This window comes from Grus americana, chromosome 1 (genome assembly GCF_028858705.1).
Source record: "Grus americana isolate bGruAme1 chromosome 1, bGruAme1.mat, whole genome shotgun sequence".
Taxonomy (NCBI): Eukaryota; Metazoa; Chordata; class Aves; order Gruiformes; family Gruidae; genus Grus; species Grus americana.
In genome coordinates this window covers 210,005,333-210,020,067 of record NC_072852.1, presented here as the reverse complement: position 1 = coordinate 210,020,067, position 14,735 = coordinate 210,005,333, and the positions used below count along the sequence as shown (strand labels likewise).

General features: G+C 40.8%; 1 protein-coding gene across 4 annotated transcripts in view; it reads right to left on the bottom strand.

Moving 5' to 3' along the window:
* NOX4 (NADPH oxidase 4) overlaps positions 1-14,415 on the bottom strand; it is a 125,523-nt gene extending 111,108 nt beyond the window's left edge. For 3 of the 4 annotated variants that reach the window (XM_054831681.1, XM_054831691.1, XM_054831697.1), the window contains exons 1-5: positions 14,311-14,409; positions 13,465-13,560; positions 3,573-3,683; positions 2,497-2,581; positions 1,741-1,838 (exon numbers count right to left, since the gene is read on the bottom strand). In XM_054831681.1, the coding sequence (XP_054687656.1) occupies positions 1,741-1,838; positions 2,497-2,581; positions 3,573-3,683; positions 13,465-13,560; positions 14,311-14,367 (447 nt within the window). In that variant the 5' untranslated portion in view covers positions 14,368-14,409. Of the gene's footprint in view, positions 1-1,740; positions 1,839-2,496; positions 2,582-3,572; positions 3,684-13,464; positions 13,561-14,310 lie in introns of all 4 variants that reach the window. The other variant, XM_054831708.1, reaches the window with a different exon arrangement.
* Between the last annotated feature and the right edge of the window lie 320 nt (positions 14,416-14,735).

Genomic DNA, 14,735 nt, shown 5'->3' with positions numbered 1-14,735 from the left:
AGGACAGAGGGGAGCAGAAGAGAGGGAGATTTTGAATTTAAATGAAAGACAAGCGGTGAGCATTTTACTGCCGGTTACATCACCAAGAGATTTGCAGTGGACTCCAGTGAAGCAGGACTGAACACAAAGGAGCTGATAATACAAGGCCAGATGTTCCTGTGTCCTTCACCACATGTGAAGGGATGAGGGGATACGTCAACCTCACAGGAAACTGCTTCACTCCCCCTGAGTCCTACGCCTCATGAGGTTTTATCTTCACTTTGGAGAAAAACTATTTTTTTTTTTTTTAACTTGCAGTAAAATGCAATGAGGGGAAGTGAGCAGCTTTCACACAGGTCAGGAAAAATGAAGTGTCCCTCTCCCTGACCTTGTCTGCATCCAAATGTGCGCACACCCACGTACAGAAATGACAGTAGCATCCAGACTGCCCACCACAGTTAAAAAACAGGTTTAAGTGGAATCCAAGCACAAAGGTTCAAGAGCTACTACAGTACCTAAAATCCGTGAGGTTTTGATCCTTCAGTTACTAAAAACTTGTTGTTATTACCTCCATTTTCTATTGCAAGATTTCTGAGGTTGCTTAGTACAGGCTGCCATGCACACCGTGGCACGTTCTTGCCTGAGGCAAGTTCCTGTTAATGTTCCTGATGAGACTAAGTCTCTTAGACCACTCCCAACACATGCAGACACTTGAGTTCAATCCAGAACTGCAGCACAGTAGTTGGTGTTGGCATGTCTGCCTGCCATAGAATAGCTTGGTGATTAGATCATTCACCCAGGGAATGGAAGACCTTGGTTGTTGGTCCTTATGAGCCTGGGCTGAGTCAAGCTCTACTTTTCCAGGAAAGGACGCAGCTGGGATAGGGTCATTCTAAATCTTTCCTAATGAAGCTGGTAGAAAAGAAATGCAGACTTGAGACTAGCATGAATGTAAACAAGAGAGAACTTGATTGTAACCCAAAGAGAGTCCTGGACTCTGGTCTTACTCCTATGATGTGCAAACATCTCTCCCGCGCCAAATGCGCAAGCAAGCACCTGGAGGAGGGACTAGGACTGTGGTATGGCTTCGAGATCTGCACCACAGCCAGAGAAGTCATGCAAACAAAGTATTTCTTAAGCAGAAACCAGCTTCCAGCCCAGTTCATGCAGATAACCAATTCCACTCTTAGCATATATACTACAGTTCCCACTGCAGTTTAAAAACGCAAAATCACTCTCAAATCTCACTCGTCAAATCCCCAGTATATGTCACATACCATTATACTCTAAATATTGCAAATGCAGAATGTATTTTCCCAAAACAACAGAAGCATCTCCATCAGGCCCACCCAAGGAGCAGAGAAAAGCAGCAGCAGAATAGAATAGACTATTTCAGTTAGAAGGGACCTACAGCAATCATCTAGTCCAACTGACTGACCAATTCAGGGCTGACCAAAAGTTAAAGCATGTCGTAGAGAAGCAGAACAGGGCACAAGGTGAAGGGACTTGACGACAGCATTCTCCACCTCACAACCCAATAGGTCTGAATCCTGCTGGCTTAAACAAAGCGCTTAATACATGCTTTGTCCAGAGAAAGAAATAAAATCCACATCGATCCACATGACGGTGAGTTTTCAACACACAAAATCAGCAGCACTGTATAGATCATAGGATGGATCATGCAAAGGAACTGGATATACAAATGATCATGTATTTAAATTACACACTTATAAGCAAAATATAAAAGGACAGCTGGCTCACCTCACCGCGATAGTTCGCTGCATTTAGTGACAGAAAGTCTTCATTGTAGTTCTCAGAGAAGTTAAGAGCGTTCACCAGATGAGCAGCAACATGTAAGACTGGAAAAAAAAACAAAAAAACAAACCCCAAAACAACAGGGTAAAGCTGAGATCCATAACGAGAGGTAGATGTTCCCCTGAAGTAATGAGAAGTGGCTACCCAGATGCCAAGCCATAATCACATCACCAGCATGAGAAGCATCAGGGACTAAGAAATTGTTTTTCTACAGTAAATCAGGTTATAGATAATTCATGGCAGAAAGCTGTACGTATTTTCAGGGTTTTTTTTAACACTACAGCAATCATTTCTGTACTGCACTGCTTCAGCTGGGAGACAACATTCAAAGGTGTCCAAAGAATGTTGTTTCTTCAGTGAAACGGGTATTTGCTTCCACTGCTCCGTCTTCTGCAGATAAGCCTGTAGCACCCTGCTTCTTCACTCAAATTCCTCAGGCACAATCAAAGGTCACTTATAACAGCAGATTTTGACCTGACCTCATATACTTGTCCTTTTAGAAACTGGACTTTTAAGGAAAAGCTAGGAAAAGGAAAAGAAAAAATAAACCAAAACCCTAACACATCTGAGAAAGCATTCACAATTTAAGGCAGAGAAGCACAGAGCAAGACTACCCCCAAATGTACCGTACAAGAAAAAACACAAAGTATTGCTTCAGTGTGTTTCCCAAACAAGCTGCTGCTCAGCACAGTAAGATCTCACCTGAAAAGATGCATATTGTAACACCGCATGTCACATGGAAAGTTTTACTTTTATCTAGCAGCCTTCTGGTTTTCCTGCTGGCAACCTAATAAGAGAAGAATTCAAGCAATCTCTCTTCTAAAACAAAGCAAAGAAAAAAAAATACTAACAGCAACTGAAGCAAAACAATAGCAACTTCAGCTTTTACTAGGTTTAACACCATTGCAAGCACAGTACCTAGATTTAAAAACTACAGGACTATGTCAATGAGTCAATTTTGAGGTCTTAATGAAGAAATTACAGTTGGATCTGTGTAACGTAGATGTCAAGAGCACATACAGTAATATCCCTTCTGGCCTTAAAATTTAGAATTCCAGCACTAATGGTTGCTCTTTAGTGAGCAGGATCAGAGGGAAAGGTGTATTTGCATACATATATGCACCTATAAGCATCAGTTCTTATAGGTACTGTCACATGATGATCAGAACTCATAGGTTCAATTTGCAACCATCTAGAAAACACAAATGTTCCTCAAAGGCATTACCTATATTTCTGTCAAAGCAACTGTCAAAATCACAAATGAGCTAAACTATTGTTTACTGAATACTGGTGCAGAAAACAAACCCTCATAGCTTTGGCAGATCTATTTTTACTCCCATGATAACAAATGTATCAGGGTGGGCATTTTTATTTAAAGCTCTGTCATCTCCAGTAGGACACTTCTGGTCATGCGGAGACAAAGTTTTTTGCTCTGTTGAACTCTACTAGGAAGCAGTAGAGAGGACACATATGTCTTACACCAGAGTTGGGAAAGAAGGAGGAGATTTCATCTGGTTACATTTCCGCAGCAAGTCTCTGTCCTTCAAAAAAGCCTTCAAGAAGCCTTCCTCACAACAGGTCCAATCAAACCAGACAATGACAGTCAAGGAACTGTCTTCGAAGGGGTCATGAATCTAGGCTGAATGATACTTGCACCATGCAAGAACATACCGTATAATAAGCAAGGATATAACAGATTTCTTCCTATTACTTTTAGCCTAAAACAGAGACCAGGGCCGCCTTCTCCTCAACTGCTGCATTCTGAGGACAATACTTACCTTCTGAGATCCTCGCAGGAAGGCCAAGAGAACACGACACATTGGTAGAAGGACCAGGCAGCAGTTGAGATTGAGGACAGACGCCGAAGCTCTGCTAACACACAATCCTAGCTGAACAAATATAGCAAGAGTTAGATTACAGGGAGAAAAAGACACTCTAACGGTTCAGGTGTCAGTATTCAACCTCATTTTCTTTGCTGTGAACCCCAATGGTTCCCATGCTCTTGACTAACCAGAATTGTAGAGTCTGATGACGTGTTACACATACTGGAAAAACCATGGTACACATGGCATTCTACCCTGTTCTCTGAGGGAAACTGCTCTCACCTTTGCATCAAAAAAATATTCAGAATTAATTCTGTCAGCAATAATGTCAGTAAACAACAACTTTCTACTGAAAGAACCAATATCCTCATCAGTGCTCAAAGCCACATGGAACAAAACACGTCTGAGACAACAATATGTGTCCACTAAGAAACTACCTGAAAGTTTCAGACATAATTAAATGAGAAAAAGAGATAAATACTATGAAGAACCTAGACAGCCACTTAAGTAAAGTGTAACGATTTTCTGGTAAACAACCCAGAAAAATATGCAAAAAAAAAAAAAAAAAACCCTGATGCAATTAAACTGAAATGATAATATTGTTTCAAGGACTGTTATGGAATTGTCACAGAACTCCTCATCCATTCACACTATGCATTGTCATAGTTGGACCTAAAGAAAGTAGGTTTTCTTCACTGTAACTATTCAATAGCTGGGAACTGTAATGAAATCTAATTTCACTAATGCTTTCACTGATATATTTGGAACTTACATAATTAGAACAAAAACACTTGTCAAGTAAATGAACAAAGCACACATTAATGTCATAACCCTGTATTTTTTAATCTTATTATATTCTCTCATTCATTTATGATTTTTTAAAAAGTTAGCAAAATGCCATTGTTCTCCTAGTTATTAGGTTGAATTACCATTTTACTAGCTTATATAAAAGACGCTTTTAGACTGTCAACAGATTTCTGGAAGGATATTTCTTACAATGCAAGTTTTTCAACTCCTGAAGAAATTAATAAAAACTATTATAATATTATAAGATAACTCAAACACCGGAGAGGTATGTGAATGATTTGAGCAAGTATATATTATCTAATGAAAATTACTAAAGATTTATTACTTTTTTGAAATAAAACTTTATGTAAAAGAGAACATTTATTTCTCAGTTATGAATATAATAAATGTTTCACTGATGAATATGTCTTTCTTATCAAGAAGAAACAAAATTGGAAAGAAACCAAGAGGTTTTATTTATGTGGAAATCATTTTTTTTCTTTACAAAAATTATTAGAAAAGCCTTGTAATTTCAAAATTTATATTGCTATTACTTGGGTTTTTTACAATCTTACCTGCATGTCACAGAAATGGATAAATACGTAAACAAGTAAAAATAAACAAAATAACTGGACTTCAGCACGTCTAGGAAGATCCCAAGCACAACAGCGTGACAGGAGCTTCTCAGTACTGTAAAACACCTGGGCTCAAAACCAGGAGGCAAACAGAAGGTAAAGATGTTCAATCTACCTGATGCATCAAGCTCTCCACCTAAATCCAGTCTCTCTTCTGGCTGCTTTACAGGATTTAGACAGACCTGAGTGCTAGGGACCTCCTCACCAGACATTACCAACAAAGCATTCACAAGGGCACCTTCTCTCCAAAGTTGCTCATGAGAAGTATGAGCAATTACCCCACAAAATGTGCTCTGCCTTGTTCTCTGCCACGTAAATGTGGGATCCCTGGCAAACATCCTGGGAGCAGATCTCATGAAACTTACACTGAGAGGGGCACTTACAACAGAGACATCTCTAACCTACAGAACTATAGAACATAAGACTAGAATGAACCACTAGTACAAAAAAATATGAATCAGCTATGATGAATAGAAAAAGCTACCATACTAACCTTTGTGTTTTTCCATGCCACTACTTAACAAATAGAAAAAGTTTGTTCATAATGCAATTACTATGAAGAATGCCCTTATATTAATTCTAATTCAATGCTATCAGCATCTGTACAAAGAATAAAAAAAAAAAAAAAAAGAGAGAGAAGGAAACTACTTCTCCAAATATGCAGTGCACTTCTAGGAAAGTGTGATTCAAATAGTTTCACCAATGGTTCATTTAAGGTTTTATTCTGAAGAAATAAAGTTGGGCAATGTTTGCTGCAACAAGCCCATCACCAATTTGGAAACAATAGTAAAGAAATACATTTAGCAATGCTTAGAATCGCAATTCGTTTCAAGACCCAGAAGAATAACAGAGTACTAAGTTTGCTCTTAACATATATCCAAAGGCTAAAAATATCCCCATGAAACTAATTATTTCCAAATGGTTTCCAAGTGGTCTCTTTCTTGACTTCCTTTGCATTGCCTGTGTGGCATGGTAACAAATTAACATAGTGTATTGTTGGATTTTTAAACAATAGTAGAATAAAAGATTTTTGCTCCAAGGCAACTCATTGGTTCTAGAAGGGTATATATATCCTTATTAACTAGCTAAAAAATGAGAGAAACATAATCCTCTTTTCTTCCTAAGATTATCATTGTCTTAAGAAAAAAAAAAAAGTGTTCTTTATTTCACGTTAGAAGCATGCAAAATTGCTGTAGCATCAAAAAGAGAGAAAAACACACTCCCAAAATCTCTACTGGACACTCTCTTTCATCCACCTTTGCTGGTATCGAATCCAAGAATTTGACAACCTCCTTCTGCAGTCGGCCTACCCAGTACCACATGTGCTGTTATCCCATTTCATGGAAGGGCAAAGCGGCATAGAAAAACTAAAGGATTAACTGAATTCATAGAGGAAATCTGTGGCAGGGATAGTAGAGGACTGGACCCACTACAAACTCAAATCCTAAAAACTAAGCTAGATTTTTTTTTTTTCTGCAGATAAGTACAAAGCAATCACTATATTTTCCTTCTCCGTAACAGCAGAAGAGGGCTTCAGAGATGAAGTGGAAATGTAAATTCTCCAGCTATCCCTGTCTGATGTTCCATCTCACAGAAATCGGGATGGATTCCTGGCTACACTACACTCATGCAATGTGCAAAGCGGGACAGAGAAGCAGAGCCAGTTCTCATTGGATGTTCTGTGTGCTGCAGGGGAAACGAGCTTCGCTGTAGTTAGGCAAATTATTTCAGTACTAGGTTGAGGGCTAGAGTAATTTACTGTGTATCACAGAATTCCCCAAAGTTAATCAGTTTTAAACACAGACATGAACATTACGTGCAACTGCTGTGCACAGAAATCTAATATTCAAAACTTGGTTGCATGAGATATTGGGAAGACTTCAACATATATTGTCCTATCTCACCTTTTAAGCTCATCTTGTAGAGAAAAAAAAAAAAATAATGGAAGAATACCACAAATCCTTCCATACCTAAAAGTGGTGTGTCTCAGAGTCCCAAGTCTTCACTACATGCAAGCAACAATCCTAAACAGGTCATGGTGCAGAAGAGACATCACACTTGACTCTCTCTGGAGGCCTTTCTTTGAACTTTTTTGATCTTCTATGGGTTAGGGCAACTTGAAAGGTTATAGGAAGATTCATAACCCACATGCTGCTCTGGAGACACAGGTTACAGACCACCTACCCAAATCTGTACTGGAGCAGCTAAAGATACTTGGTTTTGTAGGTGGGACAAACTGTGCTACACAATGTGCCTCCTTTTGATCTGACTTCCTTTTCTTCATAAAGTACTCCTTGTTTTGAGTTACAGAGCACAGATAATCTAAGATGAACGACAGATCTGAATCGTACGGATAGTGATTATTCCCCCTAGGCCTGCCAAATCTGGAAATGTTGCAAAAATAATTGAAGCAGGTGAAAGGAAGGAAAAGAAGCTAAAAAGGAGGAAAATGCAAGGGTAGTGGAAACCTACCAGAACATGAAAAGCTTCTACAAAAATTTGACTTGATTTTGCTCCTGAACATGGAAGGTTTCAATGCAGGACTCTAAACCCCAACCTCATGTACTGCAAGTCTTAAAATATTTTTTTAAAGGGTAAGTGGTATAATATTTTTTAATTACGCTTGAAAAAATGTATTACATCTATAATAAAAGCAAAACCCAGCAATTCTCTATGCAAAGTAATAGGAGTCTAGTTCTCTCTGTTGATTTAACTTCAGTCTTGTGCTTGCGTATATGAATCAGGACTTGGATGCAATATTACAGAAAAGGAGAAACACCAGGAGTGGCCAATGGCAACAACATTTCTAGTTCTTTCATGAGGTATGGGGATATGCCCTGCACTAGTTCACTTGTAACTGACTGATCAGGCATTCCTTGATGGTTTTCTTTCTTTCTGTCTGTATGTTTAGGTCATGTTCTTATTTTATATGCAGTCCCTTTGTGTTAGTTCTACTTTTCCTTCTGCTTAACTCAGTCATGCAATCTGAAGAAAGCAACTATCTTTATCTGGAATTCAATATTAGCTTCCAACTTCTCTGATAATCTCCAAAGTATATTCACTTACAAGATTTCAGACCAAATGTTCATCTTTATTAATTCATTAAACAGTTAAGCTGTTATAATCCTGATCTCAGGAAATACAATTTTAAAAAATACTTTTGTCAGTGTTGCTGAGTTACAGATTTCTTTTTGTGCCAGGCGGAACAATCCATGTGCAGACTGGAAGTGATCTCAAGTTGTCTTCTGGATTTGAGTTTTCCAGACCTACCCTTCTTCTATAGCAACATCACAAAGAGTGACCAAATTTTATGTATTTAGTAGCCACGAGAGCTTGAATAGGTGATCCTAGAAGATGTAGCACGATCTAAACTCCACAAAGTTGGCCATGAATCAAAGGATTCAGGGTACCAAGTACGCCCAAGAGATTCACAACACACTGCAACTGATGACCAGAGCAGGAAGTTGCTTACCGCCATATTTGAGTCACAGTCACACAGAGGTGATGCTACATCTGCTGCTAAGGGCTTCCTTCACGTTGAATTATTTCCCCTTATCACAACACAGCAGGTAATACAGTCTGTAAAGCCAGTCTTCTGGAGTGTAATGCAGCTATTTTGTATTTTAAGACCTGCAATCATTGGAATACCATGGAATAACCTGTATTTTTCAACCAAAGAAACATTCTCGCCATAATTCAGTTCTGTTCTACATGGAGTACCATGCCGTGATCATCTTAGAAGGAGGCACAATGACATCAACAGGACTATTTGTAATGGAAGCCTACACGATACAGTGGCAAAAATCTCAGCGATCATTTGAGAGGTAGCTCTGCTAATACTTCCACTATTGACAGTTTCACAAGAAGTTCTGCAAAGGTGGAAGTTCTCCCATAAAAATTAGTAATATAGAAGTCCTTCATGGGATTACTGCCGTTTGAGGAAAACAAAACAAAACCAAACCACCACCAAACAGAAGAACTATATAGTGCAAAACCCAAGTTCTTCATTGGCTCATAACTGAGAATAATCTCAGCAATGATGCTGAGCTGTGGACAGTCTAGGAAGGATAAAAGCTTGAAGGAATATATGTTTTGGCAAGCAAAAAAAATCTCGAAGGCAAAGAATGCACGAAGAGATCTGCTTCCAAATTCAAGGTGACTATCAAGATAAAGTCTTGTGGATTAACACCCTCAGTCTTCACTAGGGAATCCTCCATATACACATATATACACACACAGCTTCCATAGCAACATAAATCTATTACTAAACATTTTTGCTACATATAACACTCTAAAGAGCAAACTCCAAATATCCTGGTTACAAGACAATTAAATGGAAAACACGCACTGCATTAAGGAAAATAAAGGGTCGAGATACAGTGCTTGGATGTGCAGGGGAAGCAGACTGCAGTGCAGTTGCATAAGGATCAATGAATGCAGAATTTGGCCTCAACTAGCAAAATCTTTACCATTACAATAAACTAGCAAGGAGAGCCGTGCAAGTTACTGTAACATCTGGAACCTATTTCATGCAGTAAATAAAGATGACATAAATGTGATGTACAGTACTGCACAGAAAGAAGGCAGCAACTGTATAGACAAAAAAGTGATGCAGCACTTTTCCTTTTCAGTCCCATTTTCAGTTATTCAATTTTTTCCCCAAAGAGACTCTTCTGAGAATGCATTTTCTCCACTTCGGTGTGAAATCCAGAAGCTTATCTCTTGTACTAACATCCATTTGACTACATTAGAGTTATCTGAGCAGGGACTAGAGAGGGAATAGGGAAAGAGAGATCTTTTATGCCACAACAAAATGAGCCAAATGCTCTCTCTGTTCAAGCGGAACTCAAGCAACAAGAAGCAGGTATTTTACTTAATGTTGATAAAAGCAAGATTTGAGTTCTGTAACAAGGCCAGTACTGAATTTAGGACTGCATTTGTCGGTCAGATGCAAGCAAACTTGATCAAAAAAAATACAACCAAGCTCATGTGAAGTCTGCAAGGGAAATGAAAGATCCGGACAATTTCTCTGACAGAGAACCCCCAACAATGAAGATTCTGGAGTCATGTCAAGTAATCTATCAACTTTCCTTTCTGTAATTCATGCCTTTTATATCTTGTAGTATCTATCATGAACAAGGAGATGAGAATATTCCTTTCCTCTTTGCCACATCTTTTATATGAAATCAGTGCCTGTTGTGTTCGTCACAGACTTATCTTTAGGCTAAACCATGCCACAATTTATTACATTTATTAAATTATGAAAAATTGATTCTTTATTTGAACCAGCAGCAATGAATGTATTCATGTGGTATGACTACGATCTGCAGTGTTACAAGGAATTAAGTATCCAAAGGGCCGGCTAATGAAGGCAAATGTTCTGGGAAAGGGTTGACCTCCACTAGGTTCTTCTTTAAATTTACACTGCTAGAGTCACATAACCACAGAATTATTCTGATTGAAAGGGACCTTGGGATGTCTCTCTTCCAACCTCCTGGTCTAAGCAGGTTCAACACCAAACTCAGACTAAGTTTGCTCAGGGTTTTGCCCAGTTAGTTTTTGAAAACCTCCAGGGATGCAGATTCCACAGGGAAGAGTTCATGGCCCCATCAGCAGGACTCAAACTGAGCAAAGAGGTGACGTTTGACACAACATACATTTACCCACTAAATTCCATATCACGGAGCAGGCTGATTGCCCTCCTCCTGGCACATTGGTGCCTTTGACTTTACTCTCTTTGCACTTCCAGGACACCACTGTGCTCTTAGTGCCTTTCTACAGGTGCAGAATTAAGGATCAGAAAGATCATCATTGAAACACTGAGTGAGAGTTAGGTACCTAAATAATTTTAAAATCCTGCGCTATGTATCTTGTTCAAGGCTGCAGAGGATGCAGTCGGCAAAGAATAAAACTGAGCCTCCTTCTTCTGTAGGATGCTGAAGGAAAGTGAACCACTTCAGTGACCACTGAATGAAAGACTAACCTCATTCCTTCTTCTTCACATCAGAAAGAAAAGACATGGCATGAAAACGTGGCAGAGTTGAATATATTCAGGATATTCAGTCCAAGATCAAATTTCGTATCACAATCTGATTTTCTACAGCAACTCTTCTTGTTCTCCATCCTGTTACTTGGTGAACAATAAAATTACCCGTAGTAAATCTTTCAGTGCTGCAAGTGCAGAAGGTCTTAAGGAGATTTTAGGCTATCACAGCATACAAAGAGAGAAAAGAAAACTCCTTAGCAGACCTCACTGAAAAACAAGAGAAATTTATTCAAAAAAATGCCACTCCTTTTTGCCATTTTTTGTTAACTGGCTAGAAAAAGGAATCAATTTGCATTAAAGTATCTTTTAAAAAGTTCATTCTGTTAAGACAAAAAAAAATAATCAGCTGTTAGATTATAAATGAAGAATTTTCCTCTAAATCTCAAAATCTTCAAACATCAAGAAATGGCACACAGAGCACTGCAAGCAACTCACCCATGCATGGAGCAGAGAGGAGACTGGTTATGCAGATGGGCCGTGGGCCAGCGGCTGCACAAACCAATACAGAAAAAGAGGAGCAATAATCCCCATGGAAGGTAGCAGCAGCTGTATGATGGATACGCTTACTGTTTCCTGAAGAGACTAAAACTGGGTTCAGCATTCTCAACCCTTGCAAAATAATCTGTACGATTTATATGCGCATATACAAATTATTGAAGAGAAGGGAGAAAGCTCAATTTGGGGTCTAAGGATTATATTTAAACCAACTTTAAAAAGTGAATTGCAAGAATGTTTTACAGTCTTTAATATTTTCAAAATTTTTAAATTAGTTTCAGAACTTTGACCAAAAGTATCTTTTTAGACTTAGCTCTTCACTTTCCTCCTCACTTTAGAAAGCCTCGAAACTTCTTTGGTATTTTTTCCCCACAGCTGGAGACACAGTTAGGCAAACTCAAAAGCACGGCCTCCTGGTACTCATCTCCTGACCAAGACAAGGAATCTGCTGCTTGAATCATCTCACAGGTTCTGAACACGCATTATATTACTTTGTATGTGTCTTTCATTTTGAAATGTAAGAAAACCAGAAAAAACCACCAGACGATGAGCTGGTACAAGGCAGACGAGTCTCCTGAACTGAAAGGAACTTTGCTGATGGATACCAGCTGACAATCTGGCCCAACATGTTGACTCAAGAACATTTGCTTTATAAACAACCCACTTGCTCTGCCAGGAACAAACAAGAGTTTTCAAATGGATGCACTGGGCTGCAAGGCCATTAGAGATTATGGTAAAATTAAACATGTTTCCATGCTTTTTCTGTCAAGAAAGTCATTATCATGAAGGATTTAATTATTTTCATTCCCTTCTTTTTGCACTACCTTGCTAAGATTCATTTCTTGAACACATCTGAGTCAGCCATAAGGGGGGAAAAAAAAAAAAAAAAAAGGAGAAAAGTGTATCAGGTCAACTTAATTTCAGGCAAGTTCACAAAAGCTGATGGCACTGGCTAGCTATGGCAATGATATCAACCTCATGAAAAAAATATATTCTGGATCTACCAAAGATAAAACCCAGAGGCTCTACAGCAGGTTAGGACATGCTTTAACCCCATGTCAACTTTCCACTGAAATCCATTCCTGACTATGACATAGTGTGGCAAAGCATCATGTTATTCATCCACTTTATCCTGGATTCTCAAATTCTGAGCAACCTTAGAGCATTATCCAGAAAATTGTTAAGCCTTAACCTATCCCTCTAGACAGAAGTAATTTCAAGTAACTACAATGTGTAGCTGTGGATAACTTCACAGGACAGACTACTGTCTCACTTCCCAGATTAACATTTTGGGTCCTTTTGGTGGTGGTCGATGTTACCCTTGCTAAATCAAAACAGTCAAATCTTCATTAAACCACTCAGATTCCAAGAATTTGTTACTAGAAAACAAGACGAAAATTATATAGATGACAATGATTTACACAGAACAGAGGATCTATGAGGACGACAAAGACTAAACAGCACTAAGACTTATCAAAAGAATGCCTTCAGCAAACATGCATCACAATAACTGGATTAGCAAGAATTTGCCAGCACGAGCCCATAAGCTTGGCAAATGTTTTGATGACAAAAAGTGACAAAAACCCCCATCTGTTGAGCATGTTTGCATTCCTGTGAGCCCTTCTGCAGCTGGCAACACCGGGAGGGAGGAAAAGAGGGGGAAGGCTAACTGTCCCACACTTGACTGGCTCTTTCTTCTCACTGTTTGCCTTCTACTCCTAAACAACTGTCAACAGTATCCCAGTTATTTCCTACTTGACTTTTCCCCACTTTGCAGAGTTAACAGGTAGTTTGTATCATCCTTGATTAGCAAATGCATTCTGCCTCTTTCCCATCTCCCAGCATCCCAATTTCCAGGGCAAAATGTAACGTCTGGGTCACTCACCCCTAACATCTGATGTAAATAATAATACTGCAGCCCTTGATAATAGAGCAGGAAGGTCTTCCAGAAGAACCATGCATTGAGGGAGAGCCAGAAAAACTAAAATGAAACAGAAACAAGAGATTGTAAGTGAAAGTTACATGTGCAAACTCCTCAGTGTTAATTTCATTCATAAAACTCACAGGCATGCAGTTTCATAAACACATGTAAATGGAACGGGAAAACAAACTTCAAGCATTTAGCATAAAATATTTAAAAAAAATAAAAGGAATAGCCCCTGTGTGAGAAATTACCACGTTCATTGAACTTCACAAAACTTTACCTTTGTGACTTCAGACTCCTGAGAGCTGGCAAAGCTCATACAAAATGCTACTCCAAATCAAGTTATGCATTGAGTTAAAGAACAAAAAATTAGCAACAAAGAGACAAAGGCAGGAAGAACCTGACCTCCAAGAAGATGCATCCTTCCCTCCAAACTTTCCCAGACAGGATCTAACAAAGAGCAAACAACGTGTGCCGAGCCCTAGCCGGACACGGACGCCTGCATTGTCCCCGGGCCACGGGCACACGCGTGTTCCTCTGCCAGCCGCACACCGGCACGGAGCACATCGCGACCACCCGTGCGCCGACATCCCTAACGGCGTCCCGCCCCGGGCACCTCACGCCGAGCACGGCTGGCATCTCCCGCAGCACCGTGCCGGGGGGAGCCCGCAAACCACCCCGACCCCGGGGCTCCCCGGTGCCCCGCCGAGCCGGCCGCCACCCGGGCCGGCCCCAGCACGCCCACCCCCCTGAGCCTCCCCTGCAGGTCAGCCCCGCCGAGGGGACCCCCCGGGGGCAGCCCCCTACCAGAAAGAGGTGTTTGCTCCCCTCATTGGCCAGCCAGCTCCTCCAAGACAGAGCCATGGTGCGGGACGCCTGCGGGGCAGGACCTGGGGGGGGTGGGGGGCAACAGACAGCCGGGCGGGCGAGCCCTCCTTTTCAGCCGGGCTGAGCCGGTCCTCCCCTCTCCCCACCCCTCACCCCCCGCCCTGTCTTCCGGCCGCCGGGGCGTTACGCTCCGGCCCCGCCGGGCTCCAACCCTCCCTCCCCGGGGCTCCGCCGCGGCCGCCGGGCGCTGCCCCTTTGTCTGCCGCCGGCCGCCCTCCCTTCGTGCGCCGCGCTGCCCGAGGGGCTCCCCCGGGACCCGCCGCGGAGCCGGGCGGAGGCGCCGGGGGGTTCGGCAGGGGCCACCCCCGAAGGGCTCTGGGTCGCCAGCGCCTCCGCTCCGGAGC